The sequence below is a fragment of the Mixophyes fleayi genome, chromosome 8 (assembly GCF_038048845.1).
Source record: "Mixophyes fleayi isolate aMixFle1 chromosome 8, aMixFle1.hap1, whole genome shotgun sequence".
Classification (NCBI taxonomy): Eukaryota; Metazoa; Chordata; class Amphibia; order Anura; family Limnodynastidae; genus Mixophyes; species Mixophyes fleayi.
The window spans coordinates 108285523-108310618 of NC_134409.1; the positions used below are offsets into that span (position 1 = coordinate 108285523).

Below are 25096 nucleotides of genomic sequence, written 5' to 3' on the forward strand. Positions count from 1 at the left end.
CATCTCTCTGTCACCCACTTTTGCATCTCTCTCTGTCCCCCCTTTCAGCATCTCTCTGTCCCCCACTTCAACATCTCTATGTGTCCCCCCCTTCAGTATCTCTCTGTCCCCCCCCTTCAGCATCTCTCTCTGCCCCCCTTCAGCATCTCTCTCTGTCCCCCCTTCAGCATCTCTCTCTGTCCCCCCTTCAGCATCTCTCTCTGCCCCCCCCTTCAGCATCTCTCTCTGCCCCCCCTTCAGCATCTCTCTCTGTCCCCCCCTTCAGCATCTCTCTCTGTCCCCCCCTTCAGCATCTCTCTCTGTCCCCCCCTTCAGCACCTCTCTCGGTCCCCCCCCTTTCAGCATCTCTCTCTGTCCCCCCCTTCAGCATCTCTCTCTGTCCCCCCCTTCAGCATCTTTCTCTGTCCCCCCCCCTTCAGCATTTCTCTCTGTCCCCCCCTTCAGCATCTCTCTCTGTCCCCCCCTTCAGCATCTCTCTCTGTCCTCCCCCTTCAGCATCTCTCTCTGTCCCCCCCCCTTCAACATCTCTCTGTCCCCCCCTTCAGCATCTCTCTCTGTCACACTCCTTCAGCGTCTCTCTCTGTCCCCCTCCTTCAGTGTGTCTCTCTCTGTCCCCCTTCACTCTCCGTTCCTTTACTTTCTTTCCTCATTTTCTGCTGTCTTCTGTCCTGATGTCCCCCTGCTGCTGCTCCTCACTGACATTGTCGGACATGATGGCGTCACACCCAGAGACCAGTGAGGAGGAGGATCCGGCGCTGAATTGATAAGTTTTTTTCTTTTCTTTTTTCTTCTTTTTTTTTCGAGGGCGATCACGGCACCCCTGTGACAGCGCCGCGGCTCCCTGGGAACCGCTAGGCTATTGTATGGAATAATTCACATGTCCCTCTCCCATTGGAGCTTACAGTCTAAATTCCCTGCCACACGTACAGACACTAGGGTTCAATTTTGTTGGAAGCCAATTATCTTACAAGCATGTTTTTGGACTGTGTGGGAGGAAACTGGAGTACCCAGAGGAAATCTACGCAATATTGTAGATAACATACAAACTCCACATAGGTTTGGTCATGACCCTAGCACTGTGAGACTGCAATACTAGCCACTGTGCTTTGATGCATAGTTCATAGAGAGCAACACTATATGAAAAGTCTGTGCATGCAACATAATGTTTGTTATGGGTAGCAGATTTTGCATCTCCTTGCACACACGGCGTCTCATGAGACTCTCTTGCTAAGCTGAATACTCCAACCAGCCTTACCTGACGATGACAAGATCAATTAGATATTAACATGAAAGGCAGATTAAAGAGGATCTTCACCATCTGCTGTTGTCACACTCCCCAGCAGAGCCTGTCCCGGTCAGTTCAGGTCCTCACATCAATCAACCCTTTCTCAAGTACACTTTATTGTCATGCTCATGTTATGCTTTTAGATATTCAGTTAGATTAGGAAAATCCATGCTGTTGACTCAGATAGTGGGAAGTAACAGGAGTGAAGTGATCCTATGTTAATATTATGTTATATCGCACATTGGATGCAACTGGGTACATTATATCTTATTTTCCAGTTAGTCTGGGATGATGTGAATCTTTTTCCCCTGTTCTGTGCTATCACTTAATACTACTAGGTGCTTATTGTACATTTTGCATTATTAGTTGTGAAAAAAGAAGTAATGCATTCACTTACTATGGTGCAATTAGTTTTCTGCGGTCACTGTATGATATGAGAGTATATAATGGTACAGTGCTGCGTACATTATATTAGTAAACACAAAAGAATGGATTATCATGGAGGATATCCACGAGTCAAGGATGGTTACATGAGCGCTTCTGTTCCAGTAAAATAATACTTTCTATTTTTTTTTTTGTAAATTTTATTAATTCTATTTTTTTAAAAGAAGAACTTTATTATAAACAATTTAAAAAAGTATGAATGGTTATTGAATACTTGATCATACCGGTTGTTAGGCGAAATATTAAAATGAAATAGATGTAATAAGTAAGAAAACTAGTGAATAAAGATGTATTTAAAAGAATGATAACAAACCCACTGTGGGAGCCGAAACACTACACCTACAATTTAGTGTGTTAATCAATTTATGTGGAAGGTAATATACAAAGGGATAAATTCATATTTATCCCTTATTTGTTATTTTATGTAGAGCCATGGAATATTTGTCCTAAATAAATTTAATTGCTTTTACTTGCCAGTTTGTTTTTTCTGTTTTTTAATCTTTTATCCTCCTGGTGGTATATTTTGGGCTGGTGTTTTGTTTGTTTTTTTTGGTTGTTAACAACCGGTATGACATAGTTGCCAACATTGGCAGGTTAAGTTCCGGGAGGTCCGGGGGTCAGGTGTGTGGGGGCGGGGCTTGAAGAATTGTACCATTAGCTCCGCCCCCAAAGCTGTCACCACCTTTTCGTCCAATAAAATTTGTCAACCAGAGAGCTTTTGAGAAAGAGATAATGATTTGTAGAAGGATAGCTCAGGTGCATGCTTAAAAGATACTTAACGTGTTGTTTAAAATAAAAAAAAATCATCTATGTATGACTGCTGCTTTAAAAAGAGCAATTATTAATTCTAAAAGGACATATTGTTATTGCAGCTTTATAACATTATTATGTATTGTAGAATGTACTGAAAATTTGAATGAAATTGTAACTGGCATTACATGGTAAATGGTAAACAAGCAATCCAGAAAAGGACAGGATAATTTGCAAATTTACCCATCATCATTATCATCATCATTTATTTATATAGCACCAACATATTCCGTAGCCGCTTAGAGAGTTTCCTTAAACTCTCCCGCATTTTTAATTGTGGCTCTCTCTATAGTACTTCACAGGCTGAGCAGGAATATCTGTCCTACACTGATGTTCTCTAATAAGAGCAAATACAGTCTGGCAGGTATCCTGCAGCGCAATGATTCTGAAGGCAGACCTACAATCCATGATGATGTCTCTTATACCCCTTTCATACTGCAGCCTTGACCCAGGTTTTTACCTGGGTTGAGGCTGCAGTATGACTGACTCCAGGTCTATTTCCTGGGTCGGCTGACCCGGGAATTAGACCTTGGACTTTTGTTGGGGTATTCTCGGATCCGACCCAGGTCGCCCGCACTATGAATAGTGAGACCCGGGTTTTTCAACCCGGGTTTCACCAGACATAATGTTAAAGTTTGGGGGGGAAAAAAAACCTTCACAAGAGGAGCCAATCAAAACTCCTCTTGTGATGTTGCCATGGACACCCGAGTAGACCCGTGTTCAGTATGAACAGGGTCTACCCGGGAATTTGACAAGCAAGAGCCTCTGCCGCCCCGACAATATCCCAGGTTCATATACCCAAGATATTGCTGGGGCGGCAGTATGACAGCTGTATTAATCTTACTTGCCAACATTTTAAACCTCTGTTTCGGGAGATCTGATCCTGGAGCAGAGGTCATGTGACGGGGTAGGAGGAGGCATAGCACCGCCCCCTGAGAAATGCTAAATTTCACGTATTTTCAAGCAGGGGACGGGGCTTGATGGCGCACATCGTGTCATTAAGTCCCTCCCTCATCACTTCCTGAAGAATGCCTGCGCTCCCGGAAGTCCAGGAGCCTCCCGGAAATTCCTAGAGAGTAGGCAACTATGCTCTTAATATCAGATGTACTGTCCTGTGTACACTGAAAGCAAAGTATAGAAACAAGAAATAACCATAGTCACTGCAATATACAATACAGCTCACCCTCTGTAACATATGAAAATATATCTGTGCTTTAACATCAAGCTGAAACCTTTTGGAGAAGCAGCGCTTTAATGAAAAAGAAAAGCTTTTAATCTCTAGTTATCTATCCTCATTGGTGAAATTGTTTTCTGTGTAGTCTGAGGATGTTTGTAGGTCACCTTGTCCTTGAAAATCAATTGCCTGTGCGCCTGGAAATGATATTCCTAATGTTACTTGTTCTCTACAAACCCGTGCATCTAATACAGAAATCAGCTGCATTAACCGCAGAGAGAAGAACTGATGGTTAATTTAACTGGTGCTAAACACAGAAGATGGCTCTATAGAGGCTGCTCTGTGGTGTGTGAATGTCGCGTTCATCATTTGCTGCCATTTATGCCTGTAAAAAAGTATTGGTCCTTATTTCCTTTTTGTAGTTAGTTTATTTACTTTTATATGTGTTATTCCCCCCAGCAGCCCTTTAATGTCACTCTACATTAATGCTGTAGAATGCAATGCATATTTTATAGAGAAACGCTCTGCACTGTTCCATTGTGACTTACTAGGAAGTGGGTGGAGCTACATGGCAATGTGGGTTGTGGTTTAGGCAGCCATTATTTTATCCCAATGTTGTTTTTTGTAAATGTTGGGAGGTATGCTGATAAAAGCTCTGTACGGTAGAAGCTCTGTAGGCACCCTACCCGGTAACCAATTCCACCCCCCTTGGAGGAGATGCCACTAACGGCAGTGGCACCACTCTTGAGTTGCGCCTTCACCCACTCTGCTTCTTACCTTAGCAGGCGGGATGTATCTTCTGCTCCTCAGACTGGGAGTGCGGCTCTTGGCTGTGACATCATAGCCCAGCGCCACACTCTTAAGGTATCATTGACATGGCGGAGCAGCAGCTGACAACTTCACAGGTCAGCGGTCAGCGCACTATGTGGGGGCGCCGTGGGGGCATGACAAACAAAGGATCAGTGACAGTATGTCAATGATTAATTTTTTTAGGTGCTTCCTGACCTTTGGTTTCCCAGGGAACCGCCTAGGGTCATCTAATGTTAGCGCTAGCCCTGGTGGGTTGTAACAGCTATTTCCATCTTTTCACACCAATGAATCATTCTGCTACACAAGTCCATAAGTGTCATGGTCAGTGTAATATTCAGAGGTTAAAAGATAGTTTTCCACAGATGCAGCAAATCACAGGTGCCATGTCAATATGTCAATTGCATTTCCAGGGATACCTGATGACCACATCATCTATGGTGCAGTCTAGGCAGACATTGTACCACTGAACATGGTTAGGATACAATTTATTTGTACAGGATTTTAAATGCTCAGAGAATATGAATAGTTGAGAATTGTACAGCGTTTCACTGGGCCAGTATAGGGGGATCTGTGCATGCGTGAGCCAGCTTGCTGGATTACGCATGCGCAGTGGAACTGGAAGTCCATAATTTGGCTTCAAGATCCACTTGTTAGAATAATAATAATATATAATAATAATAATATAAATATTAATAAAATAAACAAATTATTGGTTGGCAGTATGAAGAAATGCTTTGTTTGAGTGGCACCCACACACATAAACAATATTTTATTTTGTGGGACAAGATTATGTAACAGAGAGAAAGGGATATAGAAAGTGTATTTGGGGGGCAGCTGGCTCCTGTTTTGCAGCAGGGTTCACAGCTTTGTTTCTGCACTCACTAAGACTTGATTTTTCCACAACCTCTTAAGTGGCTGAGATTGGGCCTTGTTCTATACATTGTGCACTTTCCAGCTGCACTTCAATTGACAATTACATGTCAGTCTGCACTTCAACCAATGTAATAAAATCTTTTATGAATACAAAAGTGACACATGTAATAAAAACAGTATTTATGTCCCATTTAGTTTCTTTTTGGTTCATTTAAGATGGCGAAACCAAGCAGTCCATATACTGTATATGAGGCAAAATCACGTCCACGCACCATCTATTGGGATTTCTTGAATAATTTTACCAAGGCGCATTACCCCTATTGCCTGTCATTGTTCTACTTTAGAGAAAATTGTAGAAGTTGAAGTTAATGAATGGGGTGGTTCTAAAGCGGTGGTAGTAGAATTAAAGCGGTAGTAGAATTAAAGCGGTAGTAGTAAAGCGGTAGTAGTAGTAAAGCAGTGGTGGTAGTAGTCAAAAAATGGTAATAGTAGTAAAGAGGTAGTAGCAGTAAAGAGGTAGTAGTAAAGAGGTAGTAGCAGTAAAGAGGTAGTAGTAGTAAAACAGTAGTCGAAAAGCTGTAGTAGTAGTAAATATGTAATAGTAAAGTGGTGGTAGTAAAGCAGTAGTAGCAGTAAATCTGTACTAGTAAAGAGGTTGTAGTAGTAAAGCTGTAATAGTAAAGAGGTAGTAGCAGTAAAGTGGTGGTAGTAGTAGTAAAGCAGTAGTAGTACTAAAGCAGTAGGTAGAAGGTGGTGGTGGTAGTAGTAGTAAAGTGATAGTAGTAGTAAAGTGATAGGTAGTAGTAAAGCAGTGGAGATGGTGGTAGTAGTAAAGCTGTAGTAGTAGTAGTAAAGCGGTAAATTGCAATAAAGCAGTAGTACAGTGATGGTAGTAGTAAAGTTGTGGTGGTAGTAAAGCTGTAATAATAATAAAGCAGTAAAAGTACTATTAAAGTGGTAGTAGTATAACGCGCTAGTAGTAGTAATGCGGTAGTAGTAATAAAGCGATAGGTAGAGCAGTAAGGTGGTCACTGTGGTAGTAATAGTAAAGTGATAGGTAGCGGTAAAGCATTAGTAGTACTAGTAGTAAAGCTGTGGTGAAGCTGTAGTAGTAGTAAAGTGGTAGTAGTACTAAAGCAGTAGTAGTAAAGTGGTAGGTAGCAGTAAAGTGGTAGTATAAGTAGTAGTACAGCAATGGTGGTAGTAGTAGTAAAGCAGTAATAGTAGTAAAGAGGAAGGTGATGCTGTAAGGTGGGGGTAGTAGTAGTAGTAAAGTGGTAGTAGTAAAGTGACAGGTAGCAGTGAAGCGGTGGTAGTAGTAGTAAAGAGGTGGTGATGGTGTTAGTAGGGGTAACGCTGTAGTAGTAGTAGTAGTAGTAAAGCGGTAGGTAGCTGTATAGCGCTGTTAGTAGTAGTAAAGCAGTGGTAGTAGTAAAGCAGTAGTAAGTAAACAGTAGTTGTAAAGCGATAGGTATCAGTAAAGTGGTGGTGATGGTGGTAGTAGTAGTAAAGCTGTAGTAGTAAAGTGCTGTTAGTAGTAGTAAAGCAGTAGTAGTACAGTGATAGGTAGCAGTAAAGCAGTGGTGATGGTGGTAGTAGTAAAGCTGTAGTAGTGGTAGTAAAGCTGTAGTAGTAGTAGTAGTAGTTAAGCATTAGGTAGCAGTAAAGCAGTGGTATTAGTAAAGCATTAGTAATTAAGCAGTAGTAGTAAAGTGATAGGTATCAGTAAAGCGGTGGTGATGGTGGTAGTAGTAGTAAAGCTGTAGTAGTAGTAGTAAAGCAGTGGAGATGTTAGTAGTAGTAGTAAAGAGGCGGTGATGGTGTTAGTAGGGGTAACGCTGTAGTAGTAGTAGTAGTAGTAAAGCATTAGGTAGCAGTAAAGCGCTGTTAGTAGTAGTAGTAAAGCAGTAATGGTAGTAGTAAAGCAGTAGTAATTAAGCAGTAGTAGAAGTAAAGCGATAGGTAGCCATAAAGCAGTGGTGATGGTGGTAGTAATAGTAGTAAAGCTGTAGTAAAATTAAAGCTGTAATAGTAGTAAAGCATTAGGTAGCAGTAAAGCGCTGTTAGTAGTAGTAAAGCAGTGGTAGTAGTAAAGCAGTAATGGTAGTAGTAAAGCAGTAGTAATTAAGCAGTAGTAGAAGTAAAGCAATAGGTAGCAGTAAAGCGGTGGTGATGGTGGTAGAAGTAGTAGCAGTAGTAGTAAAGCTGTAGTAGTAAAACATTAGGTAGCAGTAAAGTGCTGTTAGTAGTAGTAAAGCAGTAGTAGTAGTACTACAGTGATAGGTAGCAGTAAAGCAGTGGTGATGGTGGTAGTAGTAAAGCTGTAGTAGTAGTAGTAAAGCATTAGGTAGCAGTAAAGCGCTGTTAGTAGTAGTAAAGCAGTAATGGTAGTAGTAAAGCAGTAGTAATTAAGCAGTAGTAGAAGTAAAGCGATAGGTAGCCATAAAGCAGTGGTGATGGTGGTAGTAATAGTAGTAAAGCTGTAGTAAAATTAAAGCTGTAATAGTAGTAAAGCATTAGGTAGCAGTAAAGCGCTGTTAGTAGTAGTAAAGCAGTGGTAGTAGTAAAGCAGTAATGGTAGTAGTAAAGCAGTAGTAATTAAGCAGTAGTAGAAGTAAAGCGATAGGTAGCAGTAAAGCGGTGGTGATGGTGGTAGAAGTAGTAGCAGTAGTAGTAAAGCTGTAGTAGTAAAACATTAGGTAGCAGTAAAGTGCTGTTAGTAGTAGTAAAGCAGTAGTAGTAGTACTACAGTGATAGGTAGCAGTAAAGCAGTGGTGATGGTGGTAGTAGTAGTAGTAAAGCTGTAGTAGTAGTAGTAGTAGTAAAGCATTAGGTAGCAGTAAAGCAGTGGTATTAGTAAAGCAGTAGTAATTAAGCAGTAGTAGTAAAGCGGTAGGTAGCAGTAAAGCGGTGGTGATGTTGGTAGTAGTAGTAGCAGTAGTGGTAAAGCTGTAGTAGTAAAGCATTAGGTAGTAGTAAAGCGCTGTTAGTAGTAGTAAAGCAGTAGTAGTAGTAGTACAGTGATAGGTAGCAGTAAAGCAGTGGTGATGGTGGTAGTAGTAAAGCTGTAGTAGTAGTAGTAGTAGTAAAGCATTAGGTAGCAGTAAAGCAGTGGTATTAGTAAAGCAATAGTAATTAAGCAGTAGTAGTAAAGCGGTAGGTAGCTGTAAAGCGCTGATAGTAGTAGTAAAGCAGTGGTAGTAGTAAAGCAGTAGTAATTAAGCAGTAGTAGAAGTAAAGCGATAGGTAGCAGTAAAGTGGTGGTGATGTTGGTAGTAGTAGTAAAGAGGCGGTGATGGTGTTAGTAGGGGTAACGCTGTAGTAGTAGTAGTAAAGCATTAGGTAGCAGTAAAGCGCTGTTAGTAGTAGTAGTAAAGCAGTAATGGTAGTAGTAAAGCAGTAGTAATTAAGCAGTAGTAGAAGTAAAGCGATAGGTAGCCATAAAGCAGTGGTGATGGTGGTAGTAATAGTAGTAAAGCTGTAGTAAAATTAAAGCTGTAATAGTAGTAAAGCATTAGGTAGCAGTAAAGCGCTGTTAGTAGTAGTAAAGCAGTGGTAGTAGTAAAGCAGTAATGGTAGTAGTAAAGCAGTAGTAATTAAGCAGTAGTAGAAGTAAAGCGATAGGTAGCAGTAAAGCGGTGGTGATGGTGGTAGAAGTAGTAGCAGTAGTAGTAAAGCTGTAGTAGTAAAACATTAGGTAGCAGTAAAGTGCTGTTAGTAGTAGTAAAGCAGTAGTAGTAGTACTACAGTGATAGGTAGCAGTAAAGCAGTGGTGATGGTGGTAGTAGTAGTAGTAAAGCTGTAGTAGTAGTAGTAGTAGTAGTAGTAAAGCATTAGGTAGCAGTAAAGCGCTGTTAGTAGTAGTAGTAAAGCAGTAATGGTAGTAGTAAAGCAGTAGTAATTAAGCAGTAGTAGAAGTAAAGCGATAGGTAGCCATAAAGCAGTGGTGATGGTGGTAGTAATAGTAGTAAAGCTGTAGTAAAATTAAAGCTGTAATAGTAGTAAAGCATTAGGTAGCAGTAAAGCGCTGTTAGTAGCAGTAAAGCGCTAGTGGTAGTAGTAAAGCAGTAATGGTAGTAGTAAAGCAGTAGTAATTAAGCAGTAGTAGAAGTAAAGCGATAGGTAGCAGTAAAGCGGTGGTGATGGTGGTAGAAGTAGTAGCAGTAGTAGTAAAGCTGTAGTAGTAAAACATTAGGTAGCAGTAAAGTGCTGTTAGTAGTAGTAAAGCAGTAGTAGTAGTACTACAGTGATAGGTAGCAGTAAAGCAGTGGTGATGGTGGTAGTAGTAGTAGTAAAGCTGTAGTAGTAGTAGTAGTAGTAGTAGTAGTAAAGCATTAGGTAGCAGTAAAGCAGTGGTATTAGTAAAGCAGTAGTAATTAAGCAGTAGTAGAAGTAAAGCGATAGGTAGCAGTAAAGCGGTGGTGATGTTGGTAGTAGTAGTAGCAGTAGTAGTAAAGCTGTAGTAGTAAAGCATTAGGTAGTAGTAAAGCGCTGTTAGTAGTAGTAAAGCAGTAGTAGTAGTACAGTGATAGGTAGCAGTAAAGCAGTGGTGATGGTGGTAGTAGTAAAGCTGTAGTAGTAGTAGTAGTAGTAAAGCATTAGGTAGCAGTAAAGCAGTGGTATTAGTAAAGCAGTAGTAATTAAGCAGTAGTAGTAAAGTGATAGGTATCAGTAAAGCGGTGGTGATGGTGGTGGTAGTAGTAGTAAAGCTGTAGTAGTAAAGCAGTGGAGATGTTAGTAGTAGTAGTAAAGAGGCGGTGATGGTGTTAGTAGGGGTAATACTGTAGTAGTAGTAAAGCATTAGGTAGCAGTAAAGCGCTAGTGGTAGTAGTAAAGCAGTAATGGTAGTAGTAAAGCAGTAGTAATTAAGCAGTAGTAGAAGTAAAGCGATAGGTAGCCATAAAGCAGTGGTGATGGTGGTAGTAATAGTAGTAAAGCTGTAGTAAAATTAAAGCTGTAATAGTAGTAAAGCATTAGGTAGCAGTAAAGCGGTGGTAGTAGTAGTAAAGCTGTAATAGTAGTAAAGCTATAGCAGTAGTAGTAGTAAAGCTGTAGTAGTAGTAAAGCATTAGGTAGCAGTAAAGCGCTGTTAGTAGTAGTAATGTAGTGGTAGTAGTAAAGTGGTAGATAGCAGTAAAGCAGTATTGGTAGTAGTAAAGTGGTGGTGGTAGTAGTAGTACTAAAGCTGTAGTAGTAGTAGTAGTAAAGCAGTAATAGTAGTAGTAGTAAAGTGGTGGTGGTAGTAGTAATGCAGTAGTAGTAGTAGTAAAGCACTAGTAGTTTGGACTTTGAAGTGAAGTTTCACTCTTTCCACCCTGTGGATTATTTGGTGGATCTGTAAACCCTCAGAACTTGCTGCATTTCCTTTTTATGGTTCAAACAACTAGAGAAATCTCTAAAATTCACTTGACGGACAAGAAAGTGCACTTCTGGCATTAAAGAAGCAGATCCACATTTTTGTGATTTGCAAACGGTGCTTATTGTATAAGTGGCCAAATTTAGGATTCTAATTATCAAGTTACAGATTACAAAATATTTTTACTATTTCCTTTTAAACAGGACAATGATATTTGAGTCACTATGAGAAAATCCGTTTATGATATAGGGCTAACACAAAAATGACTTTGTTGTCATTCCTCAATTATATTGTGACAGGGCCAAGCTTATTTAAACTATGCAATGCCATGTGTGTATGTTACATTAATGGCTTTGTATGTGTTGTACATGAACTGCAAAGGCTTCATATGTATGTTCAGCTGGTTAAATAAAAGGGCAGGAGAAAAATTTGCCCTGAGCCACTGGCCTAGCTAGACCTGCTTCATCATGGTGATCTTACATTCCTCTGCACCAGAAATAAATACTTATATTTATTTATTTATTGTCATGTACTCCTCCATACTGGGTTTTTGGGACACCGTTAAAAATGACCCTTAATGTGACTGATGTGAGTGAGATCTCTGTACAATGCTGCAGATTTAGTGGTGCTATATACATAGCTGATGATTACACTATACCATAAGTGCAGGCATGCACTTCAGTTGTGATTATCTATTGGTTTTGACGCTGTTACTCCCTCTGACTCACGGGTCCATTTACTAAAATGTGGCGATAGTGCTGATTTTCTATCACCATTTAAACATACTTGCCAACTCTCCTGGAAAGTCCGGGAGACTCCCGAAATTCGGGTCAGTCTCCCGGGCTCCAAGATTTCACCGAGAATCGCGTCATTTGACGTGATTCTCGGTGAATCACGCCATTTTGGAGGGCGGGAGGGGGCCCCGCCTCCCGCGATGTACAGCACGGTTTTGCGGGGGGGCAAAATGGCGCGCTTGGCCTTGCCCCGCCCTCCAGTCACGCCCCCAACTCCAGGAAGCAAGTTTCCGGGAGTTGGCAAGTATGCATTTAAAGTATCATAATCATAATGATCAGGAATGAAAGATTGTGAACATTTATTAAAAGTGTACAGCAGTAGGTTAGCTGGAGCACAATGGGTCCACATCCACCCAGCACTGACGGCATGTATTTTTACTAATATACTTTTATGATGTTTTATCTGTGTACTTGTATAGGTTGTACAGTCACTCAGAATATATTATTCAAACAAGATAAAAATATTACATTTTAATCCAGCATACTCTTATATATTTTAATTAAACCAGAACAATAACTGTCACATAAAATGTTAAATAGCAATGTATTCCTCTCCAATTAATTATTTTGGATATTTTTATTCTCATAGGAAACCAGAAAAGGGGGTACAGTATCTTATTGAACGAGGGTTTGTACCAGACACCCCAGTTGGAGTGGCTCATTTTCTCCTGCAGAGAAAGGGACTCAGCCGACAGATGATTGGAGAGTTTCTGGGCAACAGGCAGAAACAGTTCAACAGAGATGTCCTCGAGTGAGTATTATTGTACCAATGAGCTGCCATGGGTTTTTCAATATCATGTTGCAATTCTTTGGGGCCGTACAATAAACTAACAGTTATCACAATTAGCTGTTTTGTGAAAGGGCATTTTGTAACGTTCATATATATATATAAGGGAAGTATTCCATACCTTGGCATAACTTAAGTAAAAATGTTTTTGTTTTCCCTTATTTTTGTAGACTTTGAACACTTCATTGAGGGGGTTCAAACTAGATTTGCTATAATTAGTCTACCAATATGTGCAGTGGTGGGCAGTTGTTGTGACTCACCCTGATAGGTCTGGTACGTTTGTAGGCTTTAGTATATTAATATTTGACTGTCCCACCAAAATAGAGACTGTTACCGGGAGGTATTCATTATAATAATGTATTCATTATAAGTTATCCATTTTCTAAATTAGATTTTTGTGAATTGTCTTATTTATTAATTTGTGGTGTCTTCACATATTCATTATTTCAAGGTTCCTATACATGTTATTGAACATTCATTAAGGAGAGTTAGGCAAAAAAATGAGTAGGTTTTCTCCTGGACAAAACCATGTTACAATACAAGGGGTGCAAATTAGTTTATTATTTTGCACATAAGATAAATACTAGATATTTTTTTCATGTAGCACACAAATACTTGATAGCTTTATTTTTACAATGACATTTAAAGTTGAACTCGGACATGGCTTACCCCAAATATAAATTTGACATCACATTTTAAATTTTGCTCCCCCTCCAATGTAACATGGTTTTGCCAAAGTGCAAAGTTACAATTTTTTTTGCTTTAGTTTCCTTAATGAATTAGGCCTATTATATCCACTACTGATAGATGATTGCAGAAGAACAACTATAGATTACAGGAACATGTTTTTATATTAATAGTTTTATTATATCAGAAAGTAGCCATTGAGTCGCTGGTCATTATGGGAGATATAGTTCAGTAAGAGCTGCTGCTGCCTTAAGCCCTGCAGGCTCTCCTGTCCGTGCTGTGGAGAATTGATCCAGCTGTACAAAGCAGCCAGCATCCTATGCATGGTGTTCATTATCATGAGAACTACTCGATGGATATATTTATTTCAGCTGGGGAGTGATTTAAAGACCCGCTGACTCCTTATTAAGCAGTCAGTACAATCTCATCAATCTAATCACATTTTATGTAGTATATAAAATCAATTTAACCTGGTTCAATTAAAAAAAAAGCTTCTCCAACACCCTGATTTCCAGAAGCAGTCACCATGATCAATGCTGTTAGTGTTCATCCTGCCTAATATTCATCTTGTTCTATGGCACATATATATGAGTGAGGCGTACCTTCAAGTTACATTCAGATCAGGAGAGGGCTGGCAAATTTTAGTCCGGGGTGCAAGACTCGATCAAAAGCCTATTAGGAACATTTTAAAGGGAAAAAATGCAGGTGACCCAGTCCAAGGTAGCCCACTATGGGACTGGCAAAGGGGGCAGATACCCCCTTGCCCCCCAGCCCAGCCTGCCCCTGATTCAGACATTGACAATTATTTGATACACATCAAACCGCTGACAGTAAACATCTCAGAACCATATTTAACCATCAAGAACAAATCTCAGCTTGCTGCAATTGATGCTCTGGGTCCTTGAACTGCATCTCACTGTCTTATTATTTTATAACTTAATTTGTAGAGTTCTCCCAGCTCTGGCATTTAGCAAGGATTTGTGCTGTTAAATGGCTTTTAGCGGGCTGTCAATCTCCTGCAGGCTCATTCCAGGATGACCACTGAGTCCCAAGAACAGTCTAATTACCTTGTCGCCTTTGAGGAGATAACTAATTTACAGAATCACCAATAATCCAATCCTTTCTAAAGCTCTCTCCCAACCTGCTCCACTGTGCCCCGCTGTGCCCCATAATTCCACCGTACATTGCTGTTTGGTACATCAGCTATTTTTTTCCAATTTATGAGACATGTTGAATGGCCTCTTTGTCAGGTGTTGATACAATGCAGAATATTCTGACAAATATGGCTTTTAAAAAGATCTATTAGATATAAAATGTGTTGTCTTTTCCCTGTTCTGCTGGTGTTTAGCTATTCTTGGAGACATTTCAGTAAAATAGACACTATGGTTAAATGATCTTTCTTTCTTCGGAGCTCTGCAGATGATTGTAACTGTGACAACGGCATCAGACAAAAGACAAGAAGGATTACAGCAATACTGTACATGTAGAGTAATAGGACTGGAAAGATATCTGCTTTTAAAGCTCACATAAGCTTGGGGAAGGCATCAATTACTGCATTTGTTCTTTTAGATTTCCTTTGATAATCAAAATACTCCTCCGACTATTCACATTCCACTCCACCTCTTCCTTTTCTTCCAGGGATAGTGAAGGTATAGCACCTTTATTTATTCCATTATGAGAGATCTGTATACAAGTATCTGTGACTAATGGACAGCTGGATCAACCACTGAAATAATGGGCTGGATTTACTTGAAGCTGGGAGCCAAAGAAGTCACAAACAATCCTACTACCCTAGTGTGGCAATAATGATTGTCTCACTAAAGCTTACACATACTAACCTGCATGACTGTTGGTTATTGTACCTCTATATCTATATCTAACTATATAAATATACATACATAGTTAAGTAAAGATAAGTAATAGCTATGGTTGAATATATATATTTATGTATTTATGTATGTGTATATATATATATATATATATATATATATATATATATCATACTTGCCAACTCTCCCGGAATGTCCAGGAGACTCCCGCATTTTGCAAGAGTCTCACGGACTCCCGGGAGAGTGTGGCAATCTCCCGGATCTGCCCACTTCTCTAGGAAGTGCCCACGGGCAAAATTAGGTCCCAAACGCTGCGATTCCCAGTGACGCACACTTTGGAGCCCCGCCCCCCCATCACGCCCACCTGCCCCGGCAGGCTCCCGGAAACCAACTTTCGAAAGTTGGTAAGTCATACTTGCCAACTCTCCCGGAATGTCCGGGAGACTCCCGCATTTTGCGAGAGTCTCCCGGACTCCCGGGCGAGTGTGGCAATCTCCCGAATTCTGCCCACTTCACTAGGAAGTGCCCACTTCCTAGTGAAGTGGGCAGAATTAGATCCCAAACGCCGCGATTCCCGATGAATCGCGGCGTTTAGCCCCGCCCCCCGCTGTCAAATGACGCAATTTGCGTCATGACGTCACAGGGGGCGGGGCCGAAATGACGCGATTTTGGCCGCCCCGCCCCCTCACGCCCCCCTCCACTGGCTGGCTCCCGGAAGAGAGCTGAAGAAAGTAGGTAAGTATGTGGTAAGTATGATATATGTGTGTGTGTGTGTGTGTGTGTGTGTTTGTATATATATATATATATATATATATATATATATATATATATATATATACAAGTTAACCCGTGCATGATACTCATGCATTCTAGTCAAATCAAGCTACTTAAGGTGCTAAAAAGGTTCTTGTCATGCATTTGGGGCTAGGCCAGGCCTCCTCAGGGGAAGAGCGTTACTTCCCGACGTAAGCGTCCTTTTTTAATGTGGTTTTGTCCACATGTCACCACCTCATCATTTTTGTCCATCACCTCATCCTTCATCTTTATCGCCACATTTATCCAGATGTCTATCCAGACACAGGGATCTCTCTCAGTGGTCCTGAGTATCACACTCCTCTCGCTCTGTCACCCCCGGCAACCACCAACCACTCCCAACTGTCACCCCCGGCAACCACCAACCACTCCCAACTGTCACCCCCGGCAACCACCAACCACTCCCAAATGTCACTTCTCCTTCAAGAAATATATATATATTTTTTTAAAATCTTTATAAACACTTTTAACAATTAACAAATTAAAGTAACAAATTAAAAACATCTTAGTATACCAAATTTCAGCCCTTTCTGAGTTTTTTTTCCCACACACACTAAGAATTTAGTAGGTCAGTGTATAACTCTGCCCAGCAGGTGGCGCTGCAGCTTGGTTTTTTTTTTTCACACACAGACACACGCCTACTAGGCTTTTATATAGTAGATATATACGTGTGTGTGTGTGTGTGTGTGTGTGTATATATATATATATATATATATATATATATATATATAAAACCATACCTTTTACTTATCTGCAGACAATCAATTCATATTTATTATACAAGGAGATTTGTCAGCATTTACACCTTTACTTCCTTATCTTTACTTCTGTCTTAGAGCATCAAAGAAAGTTAAAATACAGATCAGTGCCTGTCCAAAGCCTCTTTATAATATATGCCTGCCAAGTATAAAGCAGGGAGCAAATATACTAACAGTTATCAATCAAAGACAAAATGAAGTTCATAAAATACTTTCTTACTTCTTTGCCTGATTCTCGGGTATTTTTACAGTCATAAAAAAACACATTCATTTTAAGTCATTGCTAAAGGCAAAGGAGCTGATCATTCCTGTGTCTGCTATAGAAGCATGACCATATCTCCCTGTGAAACACATCAGCTTTGCTTAGCACAAATGGTAGCCGCCAGTGTTGCTTCATTTCACATGCATTTGTTGCAGGCAAAGCAGTGTGCAAAACATTCTCCTAATCTGAATATATTTTAAACGTCCATTTACCACCACAATCCAAGAGAATACTTTTTCTCTATTAATTTTAAGGTGGATGTTTCAGAACAAAACTGATGCAATAACTGAGGAAGGTATGAATACCTAGGGGTATATTTACTAAACTGCGGGTTTGAAAAAGTGGAGATGTTGCCTATAGCAACCAATCAGATTCTAGTTATCATTTTGTAGAATGTACTAAATAAATGATAACTATAATATCTCAACATCTCTACTTTTTCAAACCCGCAGCTTGGTAAATATACTCCCAGGGGTGAAGTCCAGATAAAAATGCTACCACCAAGTGTCCCACCCAAGAAGGATTCTGTAAGAATACACACTAGCCGGTCTATTTACTAAAAGGTGGCATTAGGGACAATTTTCTTGTCTCCATGATTTGTCAAGAAATCTACTCAGCTGCCTGGCAATACTGGCTGGCAGCAGTTAGAGTAGTCTTACCGCTTCACCAGCCAGTCTTGGTGCATCTGACCCTGGCTTGCCGGTTGACACATTCTGGAACTGGAAGCCGTGATTTGGGGATAAAATTGTTCAATAAAAATATTCAAACAAATAATTTTTTTCTTTTGATATCTTTTGCTATCACCATCCTGAGATGGCGATAGCGAAAGGTGGATTACAGTGGCACACGTACCCCAGCAATCCCTACCATCAGCTATATTTAAGTAGCGTTCGGTACATAGGGGAAAGCCCAGTGTTTTCACAGGAGATAAGGCTTTTCTCTCTTGCCAGGTTTCTCATTTAGGGGATTCTGTAATGAAATGTTGCTATATGCACAAATCTGTTGTAACCTATAGCAACAAATCATATATTTGCTTCTATTTTCCAAACTGAAAAAAGACAGCGAGCATCTGATTGGTTACTGTGAGTCACAGCACTTAACATTGCTTTATTCAATTGTCCCTTTTCTAAAACCTGCACCAAGGCAGTGGGAACATAAATTCTTGCACACTAAAGTATACAGACATATTGCAATCCCTTCAGGAACTTCTATCACCCAAACACTTAAACTGCTAATACTTCACATTGTCCGGATCCCACAGAACTGACTTCATCACTGACCTGAACATAACAGACTCTGTGCATCTACCATCTTTCTTCCTTTCCTCCCTCCCTTAATTCTTTGCCTTATAGTGGACTGACCTAGAAAATATATTGACATACTTTTATTTTTGCTTAGATGAACTTAAATGAAACATTTTGTTTCTAAGGTGCGTTGTATTAACTTGGCTATTTGATACTGTCTTAAGTGTAGTGTGTTATTAAACAATATAAAATTATATTTTGGTAGGAAATAACCAATTCTGCAGGTGAACTAGTGTTTTATGATCTCATTACAAATGAAATGACCACTCTGAGAAGATTAGAAACCGTTCATGTGAAATTATTGTTGAGATTATTGCTCAATGTTGGATGACAGAGCTACGTATAATTAGATCCAATCTTTTTCTCTGCTAGAAAAAAAACTCTGTACATTAATTCAGCTAAAGAGATTTTTCTTGGTCCAGTGAAACTTAAGACAATTGTAAGGTGATACGTTAGTTGTAAATGTATAACAGTAAGCAAAATATCTTTGTACTGGTAATAGGGACTAAATTACTAATTTAATTGATGATTTCCAATCTGGTGCAGTTGATGATGCTCAGAATGTTCAAAATGACGCTGTTGGGTTTATTTCTAAAGTGCTTGTTTGGACAAGGGGATATTGGACCACTACAGACAGTGGTTTCCTATGCTAATTATGGTGAATCTCAATGTCATTTGTGGTGGTTCGACCTTACATTTTCTGTATGGCGGGTCTTCATGCCATTTATGGTGCCTCCCTGTTCCAATAACTATGGTAGATCTCCATGTCATTTGTGGTGTCTCCACATTCCAATAACTATGATAGATCTCCATGTCATTTATGGTGTCTCCACATTCCAATAACTATGGTAGATCTCCATGTCATTTATGGTGTCTCCACATTCCAATAACTATGAGAGATCTCCATGTCATTTATGTATCTCCACATTCCAATAACTGTGGTAGATCACCATGTCATCTATGGTGTCTCCACATTCCAATAATTATGATAGATCTCCATGTAATTTATGGTGTCGCCACATTCCAATAACTATGGTAGATCTCCATGTTATTTATGGTGTCTTCACATTCCAATAGCTATGAGAGATCTCCATGTCATTTGTGGTGTCTCCACATTCCAATAACTATGATAGATCTCCATGTCATTTATGGTGTCTCCACATTCCAATAACTATGAGAGATCTCCATGTCATTTATGTATCTCCACATTCCAATAACTGTGGTAGATCACCATGTCATCTATGGTGTCTCCACATTCCAATAATTATGATAGATCTCCATGTAATTTATGGTGTCGCCACATTCCAATAACTATGGTAGATCTCCATGTTATTTATGGTGTCTCCACATTCCAATAGCTATGAGAGATCTCCATGTCATTTATGGTGTCTCCACATTCCAATAACTATGGTAGATCTCCATGTCATTTATGGTGTCTCCACATTCCAATAACTATGAGAGATCTCCATGTCATTTATGTATCTCCACATTCCAATAACTGTGGTAGATCACCATGTCATCTATGGTGTCTCCACATTCCAATAATTATGATAGATCTCCATGTAATTTATGGTGTCGCCACATTCCAATAACTATGGTAGATCTCCATGTTATTTATGGTGTCTTCACATTCCAATAGCTATGAGAGATCTCCATGTCATTTGTGGTGTCTCCACATTCCAATAACTATGATAGATCTCCATGTCATTTATGGTGTCTCCACATTCCAATAACTATGAGAGATCTCCATGTCATTTATGTATCTCCACATTCCAATAACTGTGGTAGATCACCATGTCATCTATGGTGTCTCCACATTCCAATAATTATGATAGATCTCCATGTAATTTATGGTGTCGCCACATTCCAATAACTATGGTAGATCTCCATGTTATTTATGGTGTCTCCACATTCCAATAGCTATGAGAGATCTCCATGTCATTTATGGTATCTCCACATTCCAATACCTGTGGTAGATCACCATGTCATCTATGGTGTCTCCACATTCCAATAATTACGATAGATCTCCATGTAATTTATGGTGTTGCCACATTCCAATAACTATGGTAGATCTCATGTCATTTATGGTGTCTCCACATTTCAATAATATGGTAGTCCCCCATGCTATTTATGATGGGTGTTTATGCTATTTGTAGTTGTCCTCATGCCATTTATATTAGGTACCGGTAGCATTAATTGTGTATCCTTATGATTTTTTTTTACAATTATGTTCTATAATTGAATTATAACAAGTAATATTATAATATTTTATACTGTGTTTAATATTATTATTTTTTATGATTTCCAACAGTTATATTTTTCTCAGTTGGGAGGCTGAACTAAGCAATTGTAATTCTGTCTTCCAGCTGTGTGGTTGATGAGATGGATTTCTCAGCAATGGAGTTAGACGAAGCGCTAAGGAAGTTCCAGGCTCATATACGGGTCCAGGGAGAAGCTCAGAAAGTAGAGCGACTCATTGAAGCATTTAGGTATGTATTCAGCATTTATCTCATACCTGTGTTTTCTGTTTCAATCGCACCAACTGTAGGCTGCATACATAAAATAATTGTCACAGTGAATAGCGTTGTATATATTTTAGAAAATACATGTACAGGTAAAACGCTTATATGTTTTGACATTTTTAGAGCTAGTTCCCAAGGGTAGCAGGAGAGCAGCCTAGCAGGAATGCGTAATATTTTGAGCTGCATACAGTTAATAAAAGATTTAAGCTTTCCTAAGCTCTTGCAGTTTGACTTAAGCAGAGTCAGATGGTCAGAGCTCGGTCACTTGGAATTTAAACAGCATGTGTGAAAACACTGGGGAGAGATGAGCTCTCTCTGGAAATAAAGTGTCTGCGGGTGAAGGTCAGGCATGAGAAATACATCTCATCAGCAGCTGAAGTATGCTCTAATGTAGAGAGGTGCGTTGGTAACACTGACTGGGGAATACATTGTTTTTTCTTTTGTGTTGAAGTTATTACAAACTGTTTTTATTACACTGACAGTATTATTTCCAATAATTCAATCAAGAATACCTGAGAAACTATTATTTGTGTCTATAAGTACTGTCACATATCTTGTGCATACTTGCCTACCCTCCCAGAATGTCCAGGAGACTCATGAATTTCATGAACCTCTCCCAGACCCCCGGGAGGTCTTTTTCCTGGAACCCACCCACTTCCTAGTGAACATTACCATCAATGGCGCAAATCGCCGAAATGAAGCGATTTGGTGCATCACAACCCCCCCTGCTCTTGACACTTGAACTGCTCTCCAGGAGGTAGTCAAGGAAAAACAATCCAGAAACAATAAATCTGTAAAGTACCCTGCCCCGTTACTGTATATGTATTCCAAAAAAATTACACAATAAAATTAAATTGTACCACGCAAAAAATGTATATATAGAGACACAAATTGTGACAGAAATCTAATTTATCATAATTCATTTTCATCAAGGACAATAGGAGGATCATTCACAAGTAACAGAGTCTCCTACCAGGAACTAATTTTAAAATATATATGTATTTGATAGGAGAAGATTAAACACATAACCATACCCCACTTTTTGATTTAGTATTGATAATACTCTCCCAAAGCTGAAAGAAAACCTAGCTGTGTATCTTTAATTTGTGTTGAAGTTAATATGGAAATGAAAATCAGTGATAACAACATATGAGAAACCATTCCAGCAACCTTGGGCAATGTGTGCTTCCCCGCTATTGTCAGACAACTACCAGTATCTATTTCCAGTTGATAAACAACCATATGGAGCCCTCATACCTGTCCGTCTAGTTGGGTAGACAGTTCCCACCATCTGTGACAGGATAGTATTTGTGGTGCAATAATCAGAGTGCCAGCTCTTCTAGACCAGTTCCATTCATTTTTCTTAAATTTAATATGGGGATGTGAAGGCAGAGAAACGTTCTCCAGATTAACTCAAAAACCTGGAAAAGGGAATTTGCTATAGCAAGTATACCCATCATGTATTATTTTCTTTGGTGACACCATTCACCTGATGTCTACAGAGTCCAAGCCTGTAATGATTATGTAGGACAGTGTTGACTAACCTGTGACACTCCAGGTGTTGTGAAACTACAAGTCCCAGCATACCCTTCCAGCAATAAGCTGCTATATATTGGCAAAGCATGCTGGGACTTGTAGTTTCACAACACCTGGAGTGTCACAGGTTAGCCAACCCTGATGTAGGACATCGCTCTCCTGATTCAAATTTGCAGAAGCTCCTCACTCAGTGATCTTACAGAGAGTTCATTAACAATTTGCCTGTCATGGGGTGGGCTGCTTACATTGTCTACACCAACACTATAATGTACAACAAGTTGTATATTTTGTTAATGTTTGAAAATAACAGTTTATTAATAGCATCAAATTTGTACAAAAACCCTTTGGCTATCTTACACAAAGAAGACAGAAAACAATAGTACAATGTGCAGTAGACAGTGAAAATAGCTATCTTCAAGTGCACGATGATCACAAAGAAGGGTTGTGATGTTTTGATGCCTGTTTTTTGTTTTAGATAAAAATAAAAGGGAGAGGGGGGGAAGGTGGGGGGAGGAGAAAAAAAAAAGAGAAGAGGGTGTGGCGGCCTCCCGGGCAACAAGAGATCAGTGGAAAATTAAGTATGTAAAATGTATTTCAATAATGAATGGGGGAGAGCTAAAAGTGAGGGAGGGGGGCATTGTTAAACAGGATCCATGCGGTCCATGTTTTATAGAAAGAGACTAATGAATATCACAGGATACTAGTCATTTGTTCCATTTCGTGGATGGACCAGATTCTTTTCATAAGAGCATCTATAGTTGGGGGATTCTGCCTCTTCTAGACACTGGCTATCAAGCAGGTGGCTGCACATAGGATGTGTCTCATAAACTTATTGGGATGTTTGGAAAGATCAGGAAATGGAAGTAGTACATATTTCGGCTGGAAGGCAGGGTTGGTGGCGATTAAAGAAGTAACAAGATTTCGAACCCCCAACCAGAAATCCTCTATGGATGGACAGGATCACCATTTATGAAAAAAGAAGTCTCTCCAACAAAGAAGTGAGGAATTAGGATAGAATTTTTGAAGCCTGGTCGGAACAAGGAACGATCGGTACAAGAGCTTATATGCGTTTTTCTTTGACTCTGACACTAATGGAGAATTTGGTTACTCCTTCCCATATGTCTGACCAGTCCTCATCATCCAGGTCCTCACCTAAGTTTCTTTCCCAGTTTGTTTTGTGAAAGGATTTAGGAGCATCACTCATTGTTAGCAGTGAGTGGTACAGTGAGTATACGAGGCCCTTAGGTGAGAAAATGGTAAGACAATATTGTTTAAAGGGCGTGAGAGCAGAGAGTCTGGTTAGAGAAAGTTGAACATTATTTGTTATTCATGGAATGTGGTTTTGTGAGCAAAGTCAGCTCATCTAATACTCTAGTAGAATTGTATTGACATGTACTTAATGTTATGATCTTGTGTTTCAGCCAGCGGTACTGCATCTGTAACCCAGGTGTTGTCAGACAGTTCCGGAACCCTGACACCATCTTCATTTTGGCATTTGCAATCATCCTCCTGAACACCGACATGTACAGTCCAAATGTCAAGCCCGAGCGTAAGATGAAACTAGAGGATTTTGTGAAGAATTTAAGAGGTAAAGAACACTCTGTTCCTCTAAATTTTCCTCACAAATACTATTATTTAACACTCCAAGTAGCACTAAACTGAGTGCATTGTTATATTCATAGTTTAAACACAGAGCTGTAGCTAAAATGTCTTGCATGAAAACTATGCCTGAAAATAGTCCGACAGATCACCTCGGTAATGACAAAAACTTCAACACCACCAGAGTGTATTAAAGGGGTGTGGCTATTATTTGAGACAGTGCCAGGCTGCTCTCCAACTCTTCCCATCCACTTCAAATACATGGCCAGTGATAGCCAACTGTCCTGATTCCAGTGTGACAGTCCCAATTTTACGTGACTGTCCCGCTCAGTCCAAACTTGCATTTGTGACTGCAATGATAGTTGGGATGTATGTTCTGTTTCACACTGTACTGCGTGTTAAGGGCGAGCTGCTTGCACCTAACTGTAGTGCATGTTGCTTGCCTTTAACGAGCAGTTCAGTGTGAAGCAAGACATACATCCTAACTGTTGTTGCATTTGGGACAAAGTCCTGACTGAGCGAGGTAGTCATACAAAATCAGGACAGTTGGCAGACTGTGCTGCTCTCTGCTACCTGTTCCTGTAGATTTTACTACCTGCGGCTGCTGATCTCTTAAGCTCAATTGCTGCTTGTCTGGATCCTGGAATGTTGGGGCCCTGTTTGGAAAAAAAGGAGATACATAAAATATGGAAAGTCTAGCAGTGAGCAAACCATTTAAGCCTCCCGCCCCCCAGCTAGCCTTTATGTTAAATCAGTAGCATCTACGTTTAATAATTAGGCCTCCCTCTCTAAAACCAGCAAAATATTAAATTAATAGTATTCACATTTAATAAATATACTATTTTCTCCCTATCAGCCCTGACATTGAATTAATAGTATCCACATTTAATAAATAGATCTATCCCTCCCCCCAATTAGCCCCAAAATTAAAATAATAGCATTCAGAGTTAATAAATACATATATTTCCCATCAAACAGCCCCAATATTAAATAATAAGTATTCCCATTTAATAAGTAAACCTATAACACCCAAATTTTCCCAATATTAAATAATGGAAATTCACAATTAATAAACAGCCCTCCTTCTCCCTAAGCTCAACCCCACATTAAATTAACAAGCCCCAAATTACCCTAGTATTAATTAAATAATAGTCATTACTATGAAACCACTATAAAGTTATCACTATGAAATAAATTACCCACACCAATTAATTAATATTTCCTACCCACTATTAAATGATTATCACCCACTCTCAGCTTTAAATTAATACCCAGCTTCCACTCCTGTTACAGTAATAGCTCTCTTTTCTTCCACTCCTCTCCCCACACGTATCTTCTTCCATCTGGCTCTGCAGACTCTTCTATTTTCTGCACACTGCGTTATGGAATTCTGCAACAAAAGGGGGTGGGATGCACACTGTAGATGGGAGTGGCAGGACAGATCTGTAGAGCC

At 39.7% G+C, this 25096-nt stretch overlaps 1 protein-coding gene across 15 annotated transcripts in view; it reads left to right on the forward strand.

Moving 5' to 3' along the window:
- Nucleotides 1-25096, forward strand: part of IQSEC1 (IQ motif and Sec7 domain ArfGEF 1) — a 492717-nt gene that overhangs the window by 443378 nt on the left and 24243 nt on the right. For all 15 annotated transcript variants that reach the window (XM_075183135.1, XM_075183134.1, XM_075183122.1 and 12 more), the window contains 3 exons: nucleotides 12136-12297; nucleotides 20353-20475; nucleotides 23466-23632. In XM_075183135.1, the coding sequence (XP_075039236.1) occupies nucleotides 12136-12297; nucleotides 20353-20475; nucleotides 23466-23632 (452 nt within the window). The remainder of the gene's footprint in view (nucleotides 1-12135; nucleotides 12298-20352; nucleotides 20476-23465; nucleotides 23633-25096) is intronic.